Raw genomic sequence first — 22,295 nt, 5'->3', positions numbered from 1 at the left:
ACTCTGCTCCTCGGAGTCTCCTCCTGGGTGGTGGGGAGGAGGAGGAGGAGGAGGAGGAGAGTTACTCCCCTTCAATCAGAGTAACTCTGGTGAAATACCATTTGAATACCATTCAAACAAGATGTGATGTTTAAACTTGTTTGAAAATGACTGGACCAGAAGCCTTACCCAGCGGCACAGTCCCTGGACTCTCCAGTCCACCGTCAGCTCCTCAGGAAGGGGCACACTTACTGGCACCACCGATTAGCTTTTGCTCTCTGAAATGGCTCTCGCAGCAACAAAATGCCAGAGCTGAAGGGAACATAAGGGTTTATGTAGTTCAAGTGCCTTAATTTGAATTTGCAGATGAGAAAAGGGAAACAAAGGTTAACTGAAGAGGTCAGGATTCACAGCCAGTTAAAACCTTTAAGGTTGATATCCTCAGCTTAATATGCAACTCTGCTACTCCTACAGAGGTCTTCCAATTTTGAGTGATTTCACAGTGTGTTCCTGTGTCTTGGCTGGCAGGCATGCTGAAGGAAAAACAAATGAGGGGTGGGGTTAGATGTTCTTTGCTGTGGCTGCTGGAGTCCCACTGTGGTTACAGCTACACCATGAACGTGTCAGGACTGAAAGAGTTAATTTGTCAATAAAGTGACACACTTCAGTCCACTGAACTACATGACTTAACACGACTGGAACAAAACTCTATTAATAGAGTAACAACACCTAATACTTATTCAACATTAATTAGTGCTATAGTTGGGAGTCGAATCCAGTCTACCTGACTTCAAAGCCAATGACATCTGATATGGTTTGGCTGTCTCCCCACCCAAATCTCACCTTGAATTATAGTTCCCATAATCCACATATGTCGTAGGAAGGACTAGGTGAAGGGAACTGAATCATGGGGGAAGTTTCCCCCATCCTGTTCTCATGGTAGTGAGTTAGTTATCATGAGATGTGATGGTTTTTTAAGGGGCTTCCCCCTTCACTAGGCTCTCATTCTTCTCCCTCCTGCCACCACGTGAAGACGTGTTTGCTTCTTTTTCTGCCATGGCTGTAAGTTTCCTGAGGCCTCCCTGGCCCTGCATAACTGTGAGTCAATTAAACCTCTTTCCTCTATAAATTAGTATTTTTTCATAGCAGCGTGAGAATAGACTAATAGTATCCTCTAAATGCAAGTCACTTCTATTACTTTATAAACACAAGCCTGTTGTATTTTTATTTTTATTTTTTTTTTTGAGACAGAGTCTTACTCTGTCACCAGGCACCAGGCTGGAGTGTAGCGGCGTGATCTCAGCTCACTGCAACCTCCGCCTCCCAGGTTCAAGCAATTCTTCTGCCTCAGCCTCCTGAGTAGCTGGGACTATAAGCGCACGCCACCACACCCAGCTAATTTTTGTATTTTTTAGTACAGATGGGATTTCACCATGTTGGCCAGGATGGTCTCAATCTCTTGACCTCGTGATCCTCCAGCCTCAGACTCCCAAAGTGCTAGGATTACAGGCATGAACCACCGGGTGAGCCACCGTGCCTGACAGCCTGCTGTGTTCTTTATGGAGTGTTCGTCATTTAAAGTATGCTGGGATTTTTTTTTGTTTTTCAAATATGTACTAACAACCTTTGGAAACCAGAAGTTCTGAGGATAACAGAGTCCCTGCCATACTGGCGTGGGAGGGACTAAAACAGACTTCAGGGTCTTTCAGAAAGGTTGGGTTTTAGTAAAGAGTAAGGGGCTGCCGGTGCTATTTTGAACCTTCACTGCACATACACTTTCTCATCTGGGCAGATGTTCACCTGTGAGAGTTCTTCCATGAGTAGTCACCTGTGCAGCCTGTAAGATGACAGCAGCAATATATCCCAGAGAAATGTGTCTCTCCTGAGCTGTACCCCCATTCCCAGCAGAGTGACTTAACAAAGGGAAACGGGGGTCAATGCGGCATTTCCCAGAACAAGAGCCACCTCCCCGCTGGGTGTTCAGTGAGGAAGGCATCTCTTCTGATTACACTCCCTACCTCCAGCGAGTCTAAGCTGATGAAACGACACTTCCTTCATGTCACCTTCCCCAAACTCACCACCCCCACTGCGAAAACTTTTATAGGAAGTTTGCCTTGCTTCTATTCTCTCTTCATTATTCTAGGAAAAAATGCCTGCTTTGGTTTGAAAAGGGACCCTGACTGTCTTTAATTAACCACAAACCTTGCATTAATTAAAAAGGAAAATGCATGTAAAGGGCAGCTACCATTCTTCTCAGTATAAAAAGTCCCCAGTGGGGATGCTGTGTGCAGAGCTTCCAGTGGGTGGTCATGGCTCCCTATTCAAATGGGGATATTTTGGAACCAGCTCAGGAGTTAACTTATCTCATATTTTCTCAGGCTGTCTGAATCATTCCAATTGGAAATGCCTAGAAGCTGAGATGCACATGGTCTGATGTTTCTCTGCACCATTTTGATGCTGATCATCAGAGTGTGTATATACACATTAATTGGAGATTCCTTTACAAAACATCTGAAAACACTTTTTTTTTTCACTAAGATATCAGAGCAGCTTATTGTTGAAAAGGACCATAGGGCAGCTCCTGCCAATTCTAGCTTCCGACTGGGCCACCCCTGCCTGCCGTTGAAGATGACACGGATCAAGAGAGGAAAAAAAAATTCTGCATTTATTTTAGGACATTTCCATTGGTGAACCCAACCATTCCCAAACACTTCAAGTTTTCCACCCTTTTGGTTCAGAACCAGGTATCAAAAGGAGCATTGATCTGTTATTTATTTCGTCTTCCAGCCTGTTCCTTCAAGATCTCTCTCCCATTCCCCAAGCATTAGAAGAAAGTTTCAATGGAAGTGATTGAAAAGACTTCATTTGCAAGCTTCTAAGAGATTTCTCACTTGGCTAACACATTTACTTTCTAGAAGAAGATAAAGTTACTTGCAAATAATTTCATAGCAATTAATCTTGTGCTTAAATGATAATCCTATAATTAGAAGCAATTAAAATCCTGCACAAGAATGACCTGTTCAGTAAATGTCAATGTGTCTGTATGCTAATGGGGTAATCTTGAAACAGGCCCCAGAAATAATTTGCTTCTCCTCTTCCAGGGATGCAGGCGTTCAAAGCCTACCTTTAAGAAGGCTTGCTCCTGGCAGGAGTCACTGAAGTCAAAGAAGGTGGATGATTGATGACCCTGTGAAGAATCTGGGGGCTTGGGGTATCTTAAGCAGAAGAAAGAAAAGCTATGTCACCACGGGCATGGATACCAGGGTGCTTTACAACAAAGACAAATGCTGCATGAAGGAAATGACACTGGCAACTCTTTGCCCTTCACTCCAGTCTTGCTGCCTCCCACGCACATTTAGTGACTAAGCACCCAGTGTGGAAAGCTCTGTTGGAATCGCTGCACAGAGAACCACGCATGAATAACAATCTGTAGGATGGCATGCTGCAAGTCTGTACATATTTGACATTAAGCTGAGCCACAGATCAGTCAGGAAGAGGTACCACAGTCAGGATGTAAATAATGACGTGTCTCTATGAGAGGATGCAACTTTTTTCTTAGCTGACAGATGTTTCTCTAAAGGATCCCAGAAGTCATGTAGCTTTATGAATTGGACTAAAACAGGAACTTTTTAACTTGATCCAGATGTAGGGCTAAAATGGGAAGAGTCACTTTGATTTGGGGTGAAGTAAAAGCCTGAGTAAATTTTTATGCTGTGTTTATTTTGTACTTCCATCACCATCATCATTGGCTCAACAGACACACAACTGGTACCAATATGAGGCACTGGGCTGGGTACGGGAGATAAGACATTATCTATGATCTCAAAGGACTTATGATATAGTGGAAGGAGATCAACATGTAAATAAACTCAGAGGTAAAATCTCATAATACATGCTATAGAGGGCATGGGGAGAAAGCGGTCGGTTTCAGGCAGGGCATAAAATGTGAGGAGAGGCTTCCTAAAGGTAACTGGAGCTGAATGTTAAAAAGATGTTCTTGAGGGAGCAGGGAAAATGGCAGAAGCAAAGGTGAGGAGGGAGGAAATACTGGGTGGCTACTGCCTGCCACACTGGGGAAGCCGTGTGCGGCTTGGAACACCGAGTGCAAATGGGGAGGGGGGTAAGTGGTGAACATGGGGAGATGGGCAAGGTACTCTACTCGCTGCAGAAGGGGTCATGTGGACATTTAGGAATGTCCCATCAAGGAAGAAGTTAGAGTAGATCAGTCCACTGAAAAAACGCCAGCCATGGGCCAAAAGCATATGCATTTGAATGGGGTAATGTGCAGGCATTCTTCTGGTACAAGCACACTGCTCTAAGTTTTGGTGAAGAGGCACTTTCCTGTTTTCTTGTGCCAAGGATGTGCCTGGCTGTTAAGCACCAGTGAACTCAAGGCAGGTGACTGCTAGAGCTGATTCCTCTGCAGACTATGAGAACGCGAGAGCAGGATGAGTCTCCAATGGGGAGGAATCAGGGCCAGTAAGCAAAAGCCAGAAGGATGCTGAGAAAGGGCTGGTCCAGTCGCACACCCACCCAACTCACACACTGTCAAAACCCATCCTAAAACAGCTAGTTTCCATCCTTCCACCCATTTTAATTCATTTTCCAGCACAGAAGTCTTCAGCCAGATTTCCTGCTGCCATTTTTATTTCCAGCCATTATGGAAACCCTGGAAAATGAAGGCTCTGGGGAAGTGATGACAGACCCTCACCCACAGTGGTGCCAAAGGAACAGTGATCACAGGGGACGGACACAGAGTAGCCTCCACTGTTAATTGCAGGATAGAAAGGTGAAATTGCAAGCCCTTGAAGCAACAGTGTGGGCTGTGTCTGTACTCAAGGGAAACTGCCGTGAGTCATCACAGGATCTTCCCTCAGCCAGACCTGAGGGTCAGCTGCTTAAAAGAGTGGGAAGGGCAGGTGTGGGAGCCAGACGCAGCTGGGCAGGCTGCTGGAGCTCGCCAAGACTCAGGTTCCTCAGGTAGAAAATCATGACGATGATGACAGCATTGTTCCCAAAAGGTGGTTGTGATGAAATACTATATAGGGAAGCATCCAGTCAGGGCCTGGTACCTGAAAAGTGTTCAATCAGTGTCAGTTTCTCTTCTCGCAGGATCGATGCATTCAAGAAACACTAGGAGCATCTCTGGTTTGCCCTTCATGTCCACTTTCCAGGCAGCTGCTACTGCAGTGACTGGCTGGATCTCCTTAGCCTCTCCATTTGCAAGAGGCCAGGCACGGAGAGATAATGAGGGTCCCCTGGGCAGATGCTGCAACCACTTCCTGAGCTAAAGGGACCCACCAGTCCTCTCTGCAAGAAGACTGAACCCCCAACTCAGTCTTCCTTCTCTACCTACAAAAGAGAGGACCCATGCACAGCAAGTGCCTCTCCCCAGGGAAAATGAATCAGCTGATGTTAGTGGATTCATGAAACTTCTACAAAGCCATGGAGATAAAGTATGCTTTGTCATGAAGAGCAGTTACCCCTCTTATTACGGAGATGGGATAATCTTGAAAGAGGCCCCAGAAATAATTTGCTTCTCCTCTTCCAGGGATGCAGGTGTTCAAAGCCTGTCTTTAAGAAGGCCTGCTCCTGGAGTTACCCCTTGAAGAGCTACCCCTCTTCTTACGGACTTTTCCCTACCAGTATTTCTCATCTGTGTGAGCATCACAAAGCTTGTTGGGTTTTTAAGAGATAGAAGCATGCAGGAAACAGAAGCTGGTGTCTTTAGAGTAGACAGGGAAGCCCCAGATCAGGGACAGTGGAATCCAAGGGAGGGGAGATGCAGAATGCAAGCGGCCCACTCAGCCATTCTCCAACTCCTTGATGTTTATTTATACCATAAGTAACAGTTTTGCCAATATTGTGCCCACAGCTACTCCTTTTTTTGGAGATGGAGTTTTGCTCTGTCACCTAGGCTGGGGTCCAGTGGTACAATCATAACTCCCTGTAACCTCGAACTCCTGGGCTCAAGCGATCCTTCTGCCTCAGCCTCCTGAGTAGCTGGGACTACAGATGCACACCACCACATCTGGCTAATTTATTTTTTTCTTTTTGTGTAGATGAGGTATTTCCATGTTGCCCAGACTGGTCTCAAACTCCCGGGCTCAAGAGATTCTCTCGCCTCAGCTTCTTGAGTAGCTGGGACTACAGGCATGAGCCACCACGCCCAGCCCATTTCTTACACATATGTACACATACCTATATATGACTCCTTTAGCTGTTTAATTCATGTTGTTTTTCTTTTCTGCCTGAGGCTATTTGGAAAATGGGGATGATACACAAGCTCCTGGGGACATAGACCCCACTAGTGGCTCCCGACCGCAGGCAGCCCCTGCCCATGCATGTGAGCGTACAGACCCCAGAACCTGCCTGTGACAGTCTGGCTGGCTGTGTCATGGCAAGTCCCATGCAGCCAGCCCCAGGTGGCTCTAAGGAAATGGTCAGTGACTCACCTGTTGAACAGGGGCCAGAGGCCAGGTAAGTACTCTTCATGAACCAGGCTTCAGGGCCCAGCCTCACTGCAGAGCCACATGGAAACACAGGATGGAGGCAGAATAACGCTTTGGTCTGCCATCCACAGAAGGAAAAGCATTGGTGGCCATGGACAGAGGCATGGGAGGTCCCTGGGGTAGGAGGACGGAGGCAGGGAAGCTGACCTGCTGAGGCGCTCTGATCGCCGTTTCGGCGAGGGCTTCCTTCTAGCCAAGAGTGGCCTCTACAGAGTGCATTCAAGTACCGGATCAACAAAGCTCCAGGCATAGCTATCGTTGGCCTAGTTTTTGGGAGTGACGTTGAAAGAACAGTGGGGCGAACACCTCTAACACTTTCTAGAGTCGCTGTGAACATTCCGCCACCGGCGCTCCTGCCTGCGCACACCCTCGCTTCTTGCCCCCAACCCCTGCCTGGTCCTCCAGCATTTTCAGATTCCTGTCTGGTTTTTTTTGCTTTTGCTGAACCATTTGGAAGTAAGTTGTAGACCTCAGGAAAAATGACCCCTAAAACATTTCAGCACTCCCCTCCATAATCACGTGACCATTACCACCTGGAAATTTCACACTGGTACAAACACATTCTCTAAAAAACAATCCAGATTCAAATGTCTCCTCCACTCTCCCCAAAATGTTCTTTACAGCTCTTTTTGTTTTCTTCGATCCAGGATTCAATCAAGTGTTACAGACTGCATTTGGTAATCATGTCTCCTCACTCTCTTTTAATCAAGAATGGTTGGCCGGGCACGGTGGCTCATGCTTGTAATCCCAGCGCTTTGGGAGGCTGAGGCAGGTGGATCACCTCAAGTCAGGAATTCTAGACAAGCCTGGCCAACACGGTGGAACCTTGTCTCTACCACAAAACAAAAAGCAGCCAGGCATGGTGGTGCACCCCTATAATCCCAGCTACTTGAGAGTCTGAGGCAGGAGTGAGACTCCATCTCAAAAATAAAAATAAAAAGTAAAACAAAGTAATTAAGGCTACAGCCATTGGGTGGGAGGTTGCAGGTCATCAAGTACAACACCCAGTTTCCTTATTAATTACAAACAACAACAGCAACAACACCTTTGCAGTAGGGGGATCTGCTGAGAACACCAAACCAGGTGGTCAAATGCAGCATCACCAACAGCGGACACTCTGGATGCCCCAAGGATAACCAGCTTCTTGCCAACACCCTCTCCATCCCAACCCAAAGGAGCAGATACAACTGCTGCATCACCATATACGTTTCTGATCTGGATCCAAATCCCATGACCAAGATTTATTCAACAGAAATGACTTCCAACTAATACCTCTTCCTTTAAATAAGCAGCTTGGTGCATCTCCGTGCTGGAAGCCCCCAACAAGTTATTATATTCCACAGCCTGTCTGCCACTGCAAAAGGTACCTGTGCAAAGCTTTTAGGCAAAGGATGGGCCACCTGCTGCGTCTTCTCACCCAGCCATGACAGAGAGGGTCTCTGCTCACTGGGAATCTCAGGGTGATGTCTAGAGCTCAGATTAGGAGATTGATGCTCTCTCTGTTCTTGTTGAAAACATAGCCACCTGGAACTTAAAATCTTCCTGTTTTAAAAAGAAATATTTAACTCAGAGCCTGGGTGCATGGCTCCTAAGGATAGCACAACTGGTAAACTGATGATTGCAACCGTAATGCTTTGAAAATGGAACGAAACTAACTTCCCTCCAGCTCTCTCCAACTCTCACTTAAAATTCCTGGCATCCTGGATGGTGCTGAGCTTCCTGAACACATTCTGCATCTTTGCCTGGAATGTCCTTTCCTTCCTTCCCTGTCCTCCCGGCTCCACTGCCACTTCCGACATGAAGCTGTCGCCTGTAGCCTCCCCAGGGCCACGGAGGCTACCCTTCCCCCAAACTCCCACTGTACTTCAAAAAACCTAGTACACTGCCCAGAAGCTTTTTTTCATGCTTTAATGCCCCCCAACCCCCAAAGACCACACAATTCGTGATGAGGTCCAGGTCTTAATCAACTTAGCACCCCTGGTGCCAGGAAGAGAGCAGGACACAAGCTCAATAATGTATGATCAATGGGTGAAGCAAAGAATGACCAACTATCATACAAAGCTGAGGCTCATTCCTCTATGCTGTAGCAAATATACCATGATAAGGTGGAAGAACACACAGAGGGAATATTATTGTTCTAACCACAAGAACATGAGGGTGAGTCTCCGTATCTGCAGTGGTGTGACAGGTGTCGAATCGCACAAGGCCCTAGACAGTAGGTAGGAGGAGTCTCTTTGCTGTAAGAGCTGGGAGGAAGTCTTCCCCTCCCCAACCAGAACTCAGTTAAGAACCTCAATCTCCACACCAAATTAACAACCTCAAATCGTGGAGAAAATTAGACTCTTCTTCAGAATAATCTATTTGTGGGAGGAATACGCTCCTGAAACAGTTGTAAAGTACCCAATATTTTTTTCCATTTACTTACAAGATTAAATAGAAAATCGGTTCCCATGAGGGATTTTTTTTTTACTCCTATAAACCAAATTTACAAAACACACAACAGTGTAGAAAACCTATTACAATCTCCTATCAGAAGGAAAAAAAATGACACCGTTCTGATAACATCAGCACCACTGCCCAAAGGCAAAAAATATAAATACACCACAAAAGCAGAGCACTTTCCCATAAATACCCGACCAAGCTAGAAAGAAAACTCATCTGATTGCAAAGGGGGGTTTTCATCCCAAAGCAGAGTTCCTGTTGCAGTTTCTATGTTACTTTGGGAATTATTTTCAATCTGAGCAATTCTACACAGGTAAGACACCATTTGAACTAATCTAGCAATTAACACAGTTGCTCAGGGTTTAGGCTGAAATGCATTCTCCAAGAAATCTCTCGCATTTGGACCATAAACCCTGCATGTGATGCCTTATGCTTTATATTTGTGTTCTCATTAAAGCCACCAGGCTAATTCCCACAGCCCTCTGACTCTCAATCAGAGCTCTCTTCCCTCTCTGCCTCTCAAATACCTACAGTATTCAGTTGGCTGCTTTTCCACAGGGTCCTTCGCTCCCTGTCCCCTTCCCACCCTCAGCATCTCCCAAGGGTGTGCTATTTCATCACCACATACTTGGCACTTAATTATACTTGGATGTGGGTTGTTCTTTATTCTCTTCATATGTTACTCTTTTCTTCCCTGGTTTTAAGTCCCACGTTTGGATTTTCCGTGACCTCAAGGAACCTCATGGGGTGCTGACTGTGGGTTCAGCAAATATTTATGGGTTTATTGTTTGTTCAAAAGGAGACTCCAATTAACAAGAGAGACTTGGGATGTTCATAGCCTGGGCACTGAAAGCAAGGGTGTGGAAGCCTGGCCCGGCCGCGGCCCCAGGCCCATCACTTTCTACCCTGTAACTTGGAGCGATTTCCTTCCTTAGTCTCAGCTCCTTGGCTCATCTCAGAAAGGAGGATAATAATACTTCATGAGATTGTTTGGGGAGTCAAGGGAGCAATGAATATAAAATGCTGAGCACAAAGGTCCAGTCCTATGAACAATAAGTATGTAGTAAGCACTCAATAGACGGTAGCAATTAGTATGAAAGCATTTCTCAAGACAAACTCATGCCTGGACTATTTGGCTGAGAAAAGGTGTAGGCAGGTAATGGGGGTGGGGATGCCACCCGTCACCGGCCAGTGCTGCCCCAAGGGGGCCTTGCTTGGTACCATGTGCAGTCCTTTTATACTGAAATAAGATGAGTCTGATGTTGTCTATTTGGCTCTTGAAAACAATTCCTAGTAACCAATGCAGGTACCTATTTTTCTTTTTTCTTTTGAGATGGACTCTTAATCTGTTGCCTAGGCTGCAGTGCAGTGGTGCAGTCTTGGCTCATTGCAACCTCCACCTCCTGGGTTCAAGCAATTCTCCCACCTCAGCCTCCCGAGGAGCTGGGGCTACTTGCACATGCCACCACGCCCAGATAATTTTTTGTATTTTTAGTAGAGATGGGGTTTTACCATGTTGCCTAGGCTGGTCTCAAACTCCTGACCTCAAGTGATCTGCCCACCACAACCTCCCAAAGCGCTGGGATTACAGGTGTTAGCCCTGCGCCTGGATGTAAGTACCTACGTTTCATAAATTTATCAGGTACTGTAGTTATACAAGGACATTAACATTGGGGGTTGCTGGGTGAGGGGTGTGAGAGAACTCTGTTGTACGTGTGCAACTTTTCTGAAGATCTTAAATTACTTTAAGAATTTTTAAGATATAATTACTAATTAGTTATTTCCTTGAGCCTGACTTTCTATAATTAAGACTGGATTCCCTTCACACACACAACTGTACTTTAAAAAAAGATTCCAATTCTTATGGATACTGTCATTAAAATATCTTCTCTGTGCGTCTGCCATTTAAATATTTAGCCATCCAATTTACCATCTGTGTGACTCTGGGTGAGTCACTTCATTTCTTTGTATCTCCATTTCTTCTTCTATAAAGTAAGGATAATAAAGTCAGCTTCTTCACATATTTGAATAAAAGTTAGTACGTCACTTTAACTTTTATTTGGATAAAAGCTAGTACTTAGAAAGTGGTCCTGTGGAGGAAGACCCTGAATAGCCGTGAGCTGCTGCTATTATTTGCTGTGGTTCTGAATTCGTATCTTAAGACTGGATCCCCAATGTGATAGAAATAAGAGGCAGAGCCTTTGGGGAAGTAATCCTTTTGGGAGGCAGGGGAATCTCTTGAACCTGGGAGGCAGAGGTTGCTGTGAGCCAAGATCATGCCACTGAACTCCAGCCTGGGTGACAGAGTGAGACGCTGTCTGAAAAAAAAAAAAAGAGAGAGATGACAGGAAGCATGTTTGCCCCTAGCACCATGTGGGAACACAGCCTGCCTTCCTTCTGCCATGTGAGGACACGGTGAGAAGTACCATCTATGAAGCTGAGACAGTGCCTTCACCAGACACTGAGTCTTCTAGGGCCTCAAACTTGAACTTCCCAGAATCCAGAATTGTGATACATATATTCCTGTTATTTATAAGTTACCCAGTCTAAGGTATTTTATGATCGCAGCCTGAATGGAATAAGACATAATTATTATTATTACACTTGCTGAATTCACATTCCTAGAGTGGAGCTATAGCTCTACAAAAATTTTTAAACTAATTCTCAAGGGACTTGGCCTAGATAGGTGCTGTAAGTAATGCTGGCTGGCTTTCACATGTAAAAAGTCGATGTCCAACTCAGGGAAAGGTATTGCTCTTTAAGCTGATTCTACAATTGTGAGTCAAGTTCAACCCTTGGCAATGGTGGAGGAATTAGCCTGATGTAAGCTCTAGCATGATGAGGCCCGACCTTTCTCTTCCACCTGAGTACCTGTGCCACCCCAGCCAGGGCATCTGTGCCTCTCTGTGCAGTTTTAGATCTGCAAGGCTCTTATAAGAGAGACTGAAAGGTTCAGGCAGTACCTTATGGTTGCTGCTTTCATTACAGAAGAAGGCACGGGGCATGTCTGGCATGCACAGTGCGTGTTTTGCTTTATCTAGAAACACAAAGAATGCCAGCTAAACATTTCAATGCTCTGTCCAGGTGTTCTTGCCTTACAGCGAGCCACAAGGTAACCACATGGAAACCCATAATTAAACTCTGAATATTCACCTGTGATGCCTACTCTATTGCTAACAGCAGTAGCTTTGGAAATAAAGGAAAAGGTAAGAAAAGCACAGAAATGTTTACCCCGTAGGCATTCTACTTTATGCTCCTTGATCCCTCACCACCTAAGGAGACTAGGTTTGTTTGTTTGTTTGTTTTGAGATGGAGTCTCACTCAGCTGCCCAGGCTGAAGTGCAGTGGTGCAATCTCGGCTTACTGCAATCCCGCCCCCCGTGCTCAAGTGATTCTCTTGCCTCAGCCTCCCGAGTAGCTGGGACTGAAAGTGCACACCACCATGCCCAGCTAGTTTTTGTATTTTCAATAGAGATGGGGTTTTACCATATTGGCTAGGATGGTCTTGATTTCCTGACCTCGTGATCCGCCTGCCTCAGCCTCCCAAAATTCTGGGATTGCAGGTGTGAGCCACCGTGCCCGGCTGGAGACTAGGTTTTATGGTAATTTCTCCCTGGACTGCATCATCTGCTTCCCCCATACATGGTTTTGACAATGTGGAAGCCTTAGTAGAAAAGAGAAACAAGAGCAAATCTGCGATGTCACAGAGGGGTCTCATGGCACCCAAGGAACAGCATCTTCCTCTGGGCAGAGAGCATCGGTGCCCAGTCAGAGGACTCCTGGCTGTCAGTGTAGACAAAGGCAGAGTGGATTCCAAGGACAGCATCAGCCCATTACAAAGCAATAGAAATGCAGGTGAGAGCCACAGCCCCAAATGAAAAATGGCGCAACAGAGATAGTCTTGAGGAAATAAAAGAATTTCTCCGAACTACAAAAAGTCAGAAGGGACTCTGTGTCTATGATAGGGATTTCACTCCCAATTCCATTTTGACCATCAGCTATAGGTGGTTTCAAGGTTATCCAAAGGGAAACTGTTACCCTCTCCTAGTGATACCTTGAAATTCTTTGGTGTTCTCTGAGTTCTAACCTGAGGGGACAGTCCTGGTTAGAACATTTGCTTATTTTTCAAAGGAAAAATGTGAGGATGTTTCCAAAAGTAAGCCTTTCTTTGGAACCCACCGCCTTCCTCTTTTTTTCTTAAACAGATCCTCCAAGCCCTTCTTCTATGATATTTTCTGTCATCTACAAACAGAATAGATTATGTTAATGATAGCTTCAAATTCCTAGATACAAATGGAAGATACCTTTGCTGATCAAATGAAAATGAACGTCCTTGTCAACAAGAGTAATATATACAGTTGGTCCCTCAGGGACTCCCAAGTACAGGGAACTAGGTGGATGGCTGAGAGTTGAACCATACGCTAACATAGAGTGGGTCATGGTACAGAGGACTCAAGTCATCTTGAGGACACAGAATGCATTCTAGGCCAATATGACTCCAGGATAACTTGACGGACTGTGCCGATTAACCGAAAGTGGATTTGGTGCGGAAACCAAAGGAAAAGCCAAGCTGTGGCAGAGCCCACCCAGAAACCACCCAGAGGAGGAAGTCACCAGGCCTGTGGATAGGGAATTTCCGTCCTGTACTGGGCTGTCTGTAGGAGGTGTGGTAATTACAAGCACAGTAACTGGAGTCCAATGCCTCGGTTCCTATTCCAGCTCCTCACTAACTCTAACACTAGGAGTTACTGGTCTCTCTGTGCCTCAGTTGCCTTTTCTGGAAGATGAGGCTAATGCCCCACTAGGTGTCAGGCCTAAACTATTAATCGATGTGAAGTTCCTAGCACCATACCTAACATAGAGGAAGCAAAAGCACTCATCGGCTGTTGCTGTTGCTGAGGTGGATTTATCGGGCCATCACAGCGCAATGCCACAGAACACCTGAATCATCCATCCATCCGCCTCGCCTTGCCCTAGTTCCATCCCCTCCAACGGCATTTTGATTAATTGGCTCCCCCGACCCCCTGTCGCTGGGAGGAAAGTACACAGGCCATGCTGTCAGAATAGTCCAGTCCACACAGGGGTTGTGACTTTGTGTGACATTGAGTATTTGGGGATTCGGGCATGCAGACCCATCTCCTGGGAGGTGTATTGAGGTGAGGGTTTGGAGGGCTGCAGGGCTCCCAGACAGTGATGGTTCCACCAGGCTGACTGTCTCTCCAGAGGCCTCAGAGCACCCAGCTCAGCCCCCACCCTGCCTGAATAACAGTGTGACCTTCATCCAAATGCCTCTCCACAGTGCTGCTCCGGGATGAGCAAGCCTCACCTGTGACATGGAGCTTTTCATCTGCAACCTCGGCCTTTAGGTAAATCCGCCCCCTCTTCTCTGTGTGATCCATTCCGCAGAGGCTGGGGACATTGATGACACACTGCTTGTGAACGTTCATGTCGCAGGCTGTGAATCAAGAAAGCAGAGGGTAAGCTGGGCATATGGGCTCCAACCACCGCCCCTCAGTGTTTTGGTGCATGAGCAGAAGTGAAAACGAGTTACCCCCAACTCGATACTTTGCTATCATGTTTTTGGTGACATAAAGAACTGTTAGCAGATGTCCTATACAGCACAGGCTTCATGTGAGTGACAATATCCTTAAAATACCCATACCATATTTGTTCAATCTTCACTGAAGCAAAATATCCCGGCTTGGCCTTCCGTGACTGTTTCAAATATTTAACAGTATACAAAATTCACACAGGTGAATGTGTACAAAGCTCAGCTTAACTAATATTTTATGTACACAGAAGCAAAATAATATAAAAATTTTAAACATAGGATTTTTTTTTTCTTGAGATAGGGTCTCCTTTTGTCACTCCGGCTGGCGTGCAGTGGCATAATCCTAGCTCACTGCAGCCTTGAACTCCTGGGCTCAAGCGGTCCTCCCACCTGGGCCTCCCAAAGCACTGGGACTACAGATGTGAACCACTGCACCCAACTTAAACACAGGATGCTTTTTGCTAGTGAATTCTATATGCCTTTCTGGGTTTACCACTGAGAAAGAGTGAAAATCTGAGGACTGAATACAGAAAATTCATTAAATTTTCCTTTCCTCAGCTAACCTTGTATTTTCAACAAGTTTTAAGTACATTCCCTGTGTTTTTCCCCCCAAAGAACTTGTATTTGATATTTTAAACCTGTCTTCAAATATTTAAATATTATTCCAAGTAAAACAAATACAAGCCTAGTGTGATAAGCCATTCCTTACAGCTGACATTATGTGGGTGAGACAGGGGGGAGGATAAAAAAAGATCAGTATTATTGCAATGAACCAAAGAAGCCCTGAAAAGAACCCTGTGCACCGGAAACAAACAGAAGACTGAGTGTAGGTGTTCCAGCTCTATTGTCCTGGTACCTTCAGGCAACCAGAAGGAGGGATGGCCAGTGGAATCCTCACAACTCCTGGCCAGGAAGCTAATAAGATTATTCCGCATTCATCAGGGTGGGGCTTTCCGATCCACTTCATTTTGAGTGTTTAACCCGACAAAGTAAATTGCAAAAAGCATCATGAATAATGTATATTGCTCGGATTAAACACTGACAGCCGAATAATGGACACACTGAAGAAAGGGCAATCAGCTAATTCACAAACTTGGATTCTATTAGGCTTCTATTTCCAAGGCTAACTGTTCAAAATTGTGCACCTCGAATTTAGCCAATATAAAGGCTCTTGAAAAGCTGTGTTCTGAATATCACTTGCCTTAACCAAGTCATACCTTTAAGTGTCTGGGCAAAATTTGCAATTTGAAGGACGTAAATGCCAGAGGGTCTGGAAAGCACACAGGAAACGGGGAGGGTGGGGAGGTGAAAGTGCACCCGGGCGGCCGTCTAACTTGGGAAGCTCATTTGTTCTAATTTCATTTCCAACTCTACAAAATGAGAGGTGGCCCACCCAGGTTGTTGATGCTGACTCCCCGCCAGGCCCTGCCCCATCCCAAGTGGAACTCTATCTAGGACTGCAATCATACAACGTGGAAGGGCATGGAAAGAGGCTTTCTCGCTGCAGAAGTTAAGGACGGTAGGGGGTTGCAGTTCTGGGGCTCATCTGCTTGTTTTCCTCCTCTCTCCAGGGAGAAGCACAGGCGTCAGCCACAGAAGCCTTGAGACTCCCAAGAAAAAGAGTTTAAAAGAAAACAAAAGAAAAAAGCATTGGTCCGGGTCAGCGGTTTTCAAAATTTTTTAGTAATGGAAACCATTCTGCAAACAAATCTAAGCAGAATCTAATTTTGTAAACCAGATGAGTGTTATTTTATTAGCATAAACTCAGCTAACAAATGCAAATTTGTGCCAATTACGTGTTATAAAGACATTCAAGGATCGCCAAGAAAGCCCTCTGATACAAACACAATTTTGAAACCAGTTGTTAGGGATGCAAGTTGATGTCTCAGGCCAGCCTCCACATCTCATTAATTTTTGCATGTTGTTGAAGTGGCACAGCATCCAAAAATCCTGATTCATACAAAAAACTATGTACAAACAGTAACAGGTTTAACAGCATGCTTGCTGATCCCAGCCGGCTCTTCAGTGAAGTGGATGCTGCAGGAGAAACTTGATTGCAAGTTCTGTCCCAGGAGTGAAGGCTGAGAACATAACACATTCAAGTATTTATTTTGTTCCCAGTTTTAAAGTAGTGAAAATATATTTACAAAGGCATGTAAGTTGTAAGCCCTTGAGGAACCCCTGAAAACCATGTCTTTGGAATCCTAGGGTTTCTTGAAGCAAGCAAACATTGCATTTGGTTGCTATGCTGTATAACTCTGTAAGGTAAAGAATCTCTGTGTCCTAAGAAACTCTCCATCTACTCTATGATGCCCATTTATGTTCTTTTTTTTAATAGTTTGCTCCATGTAAAATACAAATGTCAGCTTCTGGCTGTCATAATAGTCATTAGCCAATGGCAATAGGCTGAAATTTCCATAATGCTTCCCGCTCTATTAGAAAAACAGGCTGGGCAATTAACTTTCCCCAGTCCTAAAAGTATCAACTTGTATTTAAACAAACATAGCCTGAGGAATCTCATACTTTAAGAATGATCAAAGCAAAAAGTTGCTTTTCTTTCGTCCTGGTAGTTGATGGAGATACACACGGAACAAAAAGTAACAGAAAAGGGCTGGTGTCTTGCTTGTCAATGGTCCTGTGTCTTGAGCTGGGCTGATACACATTTGATCTGTCCATAAACACGCAGGGTGAGTGAAGTTTTAAGTAAGATGCTATCCTGGTTTTTATGTTCATTTTGGTTTCAGTTTTAAGGAAAGCCTACTGGATTTTTCCACAGTCCAACCACTAATTAAAGACACAGGAAGATAATGACTACGGTTGCTCAGCTTATTTTGAAGCCTAACCAAATGTGGAATCTGGAGGTGGGACTCTTCTTTGGGGTTTGACTAGGCGACATTTTATAGTGATTGAAGATTTCTGCCACTAAAATAATAATAATAATAAAAAAGGGGACAGCAAGAGTGCTTTTTTTGGGTTCATACTGAGGCAGTCAAGTAGTTTAATACATTGGAACTTCGACGGTGGAAGATTCTACACTTTGTCAGTCTGGTGTATATCTGAACTAATTCTCTGTGTTGAAGAGTTGGTGTTGAAAAGTTACTGAGCCTTCCTTGCTCAGCAAACCCTGAGCATGAGCTACAGCGCCTGGCTATGAACTGGGAAAGAAAACTTACTTACTGTCACATTTCATCCCTTGATGGATAAGTCCATACAGCAGTGACCCACAGTGATCGCAGAAGGTGGGGCTTCCGTAAGTGTGGATTTTGAACTTGTGCTTGCTCCTGGGGTCCTGGGGGGAGAAGAAGCACAGTGCTCATTCCAGTCATGAAAGGACCATGTTTTTAGATTAAGCCAAGCTCGGGCCCCACCACTCCCAGCCCCATGCCAAGGTTTGATAACACCAGATTGTGCATTGTTCTCTGGAGTCTCACAATGGGTGGTGGCTACTTTGCTGCATGTTTTTGTTTTTGGTGTTTTTTGAGATAGAGTCTTGCTCTGTTGCTCAGGCTGGAGTGCAGTGGCGTGATCTCAGCTCATTGCAACCTCTGCCGCCCGGGTTCAAGTGATTCTCCTGACTCAGCCTCCTGAGTAGCTGGGATTGCAGGCACCGCCACCAAGCTCAGCTAATTTGTGTATTTTTAGTAGAGATGGGGTTTCACCATGTCGAGCAGATTAGTCTCAAACTGCTGACCTCAGGTGATCCACTGGCCTCAGCTTCCCAAAGTGCTGGAATTACAGGCGTGAGCCACAGCGCCTGGCCCACATCATGTTTTAATATGACAAATACTTATGTTTCCTCTCTTTATGTGGTGAAATTTGCACAGACCACGGTTTCCACCAAAGCTATTACTTCTGGAGCTAGAGTTGTCAAAGCCCTTGGCGGGAAGCACGGTATTTTAAACAACTTGGCATCCCTGCCTCCCCACTGCCTAGTGCAGGCACCAGTAGACACAAAATTGGTGTGGTTGTGAAGCTGAACAGAACAACCCTAAATGGATCATTCAGGAGATCTCTTCTCGGACAGGGTATCCAGAAATACAATACACTGTGAACCCAGATCTATATCCAAATGGACAGGTACATTTTCCTGCTTCTGCACCATCTCCAAAGTATTTTATGCTTTTGTACAGGGAAACTCAGCACAGTCAAATGAAAACTGCAAAGGCACTGACATTACGCCTCCCCATAGCCCACTGCAATTTCATTCCCTTCTCTAGCATACCACCCAGAGCACTGAAGGTGCAACCAGACATCTTTTTTTTTTCTTTCGATTTTAAGCTTTTGTTCCTTAATTCACAGACAGATTATGGATAGGGAGGCAAAATCATATACAGAAGATCACTGTGTTTAAAAAGCGTAGACTCTGGAGTCACAGCCGGAGTTCAGGTTCCAGCTCTGCTACTTCCCACAGGCATGGCCTTGGACGAATGATATCTTTTCCGCCTCATCTGTAAGCTGAGACACTAACAGCATCTGTCTTATGTGGTTATTAAAAATAAGGACAACATGAGTCAGTCTTGGTAAAATGCTTAGAGGAGTGCCTATCATAGGGTAGGTATATACCATGCAGGTAGTGCAGAAAAGCACCTCTGCTTCTGGGGCTTCTGTTTATTATTTGAGATGGAGTCTCGCTCTGTCATCCAGGCTGGAGTGTAATGGCATGATCTCAGCTCACTGTAACCTCCACCTCCCAGGTTCAAGCCATTCTCCTGCCTCAGCCTTCCGAGTAGCTGGGATTATAGGCGCCTGCCACCACTCCTGGCTATTTTTTTTTTTCCTGGCTAATTTTTTTTGTATTTTTAGCAGAGATGGGGTTTCACCATGTTACTCAGGCTGGTCTCGAACTCCTGACCTCAGGTGATTCACCCGCCTCCCAAAGTGCTGGGATTACAGGTATGAGCCACCACACCTGCCCTGCTCTGTTTATTAATAGATAAAAGTAGGCCAGGTGCGGTGGCTCATGCCTGTAATCTCAGCACTTTGGCAGACCAACAGAGTGAGATGCTATCTTAAAATAAATAAACAAACAAACAAAGGCCCCAGAAGCAGAGGCGCTTGTCTGCACTACCTGAATGGTGCCTGCCTACCCTGTGATACGGCACTCTTCTAAGCAGTTTACCTTTAAGTTTTTCCTCTTGAATCACTCTTTGTGGCCTGAGCAGCTGTAAAGGCAGGGTGTCCATCCACTGATTCAAGCAAGACCTCAGAAGAGCGGGGTCTGGGGAAGGGCAGGAGATCCGGCGGTCTACCGCAGACATGCTACACTTGAACTATCCTTTCTCCCAGGCTTTCTCAAATGCAAAGTGACACAAAGTACAATATTCTTGGCCACTGACTTTCTGAGGGCCTCGGTGGTGGTGATTTAGGGGAATTCCAAAGGTCATTCTAACTATAAGATAATTCACATTTTGGTTGACTATGGAACCTAAAGCCTACGCCACATATATGTCAAAGACTTGTTATGACTACTTTTTAAAGACATAGATTTGAGAATCTGAAATATTTCAATACAGAGAAGTATAAAGAATAGTAAACCACTCATGTGTGCACCACCCAGTGTTTATACAAGTGAGGATTCCCCCTACTTTTCACTGCGTAATTAAAAGATGTTTTAATTATGTTTTAAAAGATGTAACGACCTTCCCCAAATCATATGACTAACGAACATCAGACCTCAGATTTTATTTATATGAAACGCTTCACCCATTTGCACACCACCCTTGCACAGGAACAATGCAAGTCTCCGTATCTCTCCAAGTTTTACGTTTGTGCTGCTTAAGACAGCACAGACCTACGATGTGACCAACACTGGATTCCCATCCCAAGAGCTTTTGGAAATCTACCCAGAATAAGGATCTGGCTCTTAACATCTTTACAACAAATTTTTACATTTGCAACACAATTTCTTTTTTTGAAAACAAGTCCAACACCTGTTTTTGTAAATAAAATTTTATTGGAACACAGGCATGCTCCTTTATTTACATATTTTCTTTGGCTACAATGGCAGAGTCGAGTGAGACTGTGTGGGCCACAAAATCTAAAATATTTACTATCTGGCCCTTTTAGGAAGTTCACCAAGCCTTGCTTTAGGACAGAAGTTTTCAAAGTGTGGTTCCTCTCCACAGCATCGCATCACTAGGAACTTGTTAGAAAGGCATAGTATTGGCTGGGCACGGTGGCTCATGCCTGTAATCCCAGCACTCTGGGAGGCCAAGGTGGGCAGACCACGAAGTCAGAAGATCAAGACCATCCTGGTCAACATGTGGCCAACACGGTGAAGCCCCGTCTCTAAAAAAAAAATAAAAAATAAAAATTCGCCGAGCATGGTGGCAGGCACCCATAATCCCAACTACTCGGGAGGCTGAGGAAGAAGAATCACTTGGACCTGGGAAGTGGAGGTTGCAGTGAGCCGAGGTCGTGCCATTGTACTCCAGCCTAGGCAACAGAGACTCTGTCCCCTTCCAACAACAAAAAAAACCCAGCCTAGGCAACAGAGTGAGACTCTGTTCCCCCACCCACCCTGCAAAAACAAGGCAGAGTATTTAGTCCTTTCCCAGACCAACCAAATCAGAAACTCTGGGGGTGGGGCCTCACAGTCTGTGCTGGAGCAGATCCTGCCAGTGATCCTTGTGTTGGAGGACACACTAAAGGCTGGGAAACCACTACTTTGCAAGGTCGTTCAACAAATATTTAGGGAATGTGTCACAGGTGCTAGGTACTCCTCTGTGTGCAGATGATTAATGATATTCTTGAGGCAGTTCAGTAGTTTGCCTCCTAAATGTCTCTCTCGGGGTGTGAAAAATCAACATCTTCCTTGACAGCTTATTTCTTCTAGAAAGCAGTAGCTGTGTCTACGGTCTGAAGTATGCCCTTAGACTTCCACCATTAGGGAAGCCAACCAACTTTCCCAGGATCCCAGGACATCAGGCAGAATGTTCAGGGAGCAGGCTGGTGCCAGCTCCAATTAAAGGTTCCCATGTTGACAAGAAAGGTGGTGTCCTACATTGTGGAGGGCACAGAAGATGCCAGGGGAAAATGAAACAACCTGTTTTCCCTGCAGAAATGAGGCATTAACAAATGACACTAAATAAATAAAAAATGGCAGATCGCACACAGCCCTCCGGAGCCAGGCAGCCCCAGGGTGGATGTCATACCAGTTGGTTGTCACATAGATCTCCACTGACGTGGCACACAGGGAACTCACTTTTCAGGAAAACCCAAGGCTTACTCCAACAGCCATATGGCGCCTTCCGGCTCTCACCGTTTGGAAGTGTAGGAAGAGAGGAAACCATTGCTCCACCTCCTGCCTAACTCTGGAGAACCGGCAAGTCTTGGAGTCGTCACACCCCAAAATTACACATGGCCAAAGACCCTGCCTATGAATTACAACAATAACAGCAATAATAAGAGCAGCAGCTGTTTGTTGAGGAGCAAGTGTGCACGGGTGCTTTACCATAACCGAGATCTTTGTTTAGAAAAAGAGTCTCTTATGAGAAGAGCACTTAGCAGGATTGTGGAGACCTGTGTTCTGACCCCAGTCCGGGCGAAAACTCTTACTTTGGAAAAGTCACATCATTTATTTATAATCAGAAATAAAACCAATATGCCTGTGTCATGGGCAAGGGGTGACACCCAACTTAGGGAATATAAGAGAAAGGCTTTGCAACCTGAAAATCCCTAGACAAATATAAGCAATTATTCTTATCATTATTATTATTACATTATCCTTAGGAACAAACTTCAAGGTGCCCAGGGTTTCCCCAAAATACGTCAGTGACTTGGCCCTGGATGGGGAGGAACAGGACACCTAA

General features: G+C 45.2%; 1 protein-coding gene across 2 annotated transcripts in view; it reads right to left on the bottom strand.

Annotated features, from left to right (window-relative positions):
- Positions 1 to 22,295, bottom strand: part of PRKCA (protein kinase C alpha) — a 492,002-nt gene that overhangs the window by 138,358 nt on the left and 331,349 nt on the right. For both annotated transcript variants that reach the window (XM_032242017.1, XM_032242018.1), the window contains exons 4-5: positions 17,662 to 17,773; positions 14,260 to 14,388 (exon numbers count right to left, since the gene is read on the bottom strand). In XM_032242017.1, coding sequence (XP_032097908.1) covers positions 14,260 to 14,388; positions 17,662 to 17,773 — 241 coding nt within the window. The remainder of the gene's footprint in view (positions 1 to 14,259; positions 14,389 to 17,661; positions 17,774 to 22,295) is intronic.

The sequence above is a fragment of the Sapajus apella genome, unplaced genomic scaffold, assembly GCF_009761245.1.
Source record: "Sapajus apella isolate SASKATOON/1434 unplaced genomic scaffold, GSC_monkey_1.0 scaffold48, whole genome shotgun sequence".
Taxonomy (NCBI): domain Eukaryota; kingdom Metazoa; phylum Chordata; class Mammalia; order Primates; family Cebidae; genus Sapajus; species Sapajus apella.
The sequence above is the reverse complement of the archived record's forward strand: the minus strand, read 5'-3'. Positions and strand labels throughout refer to the sequence as shown.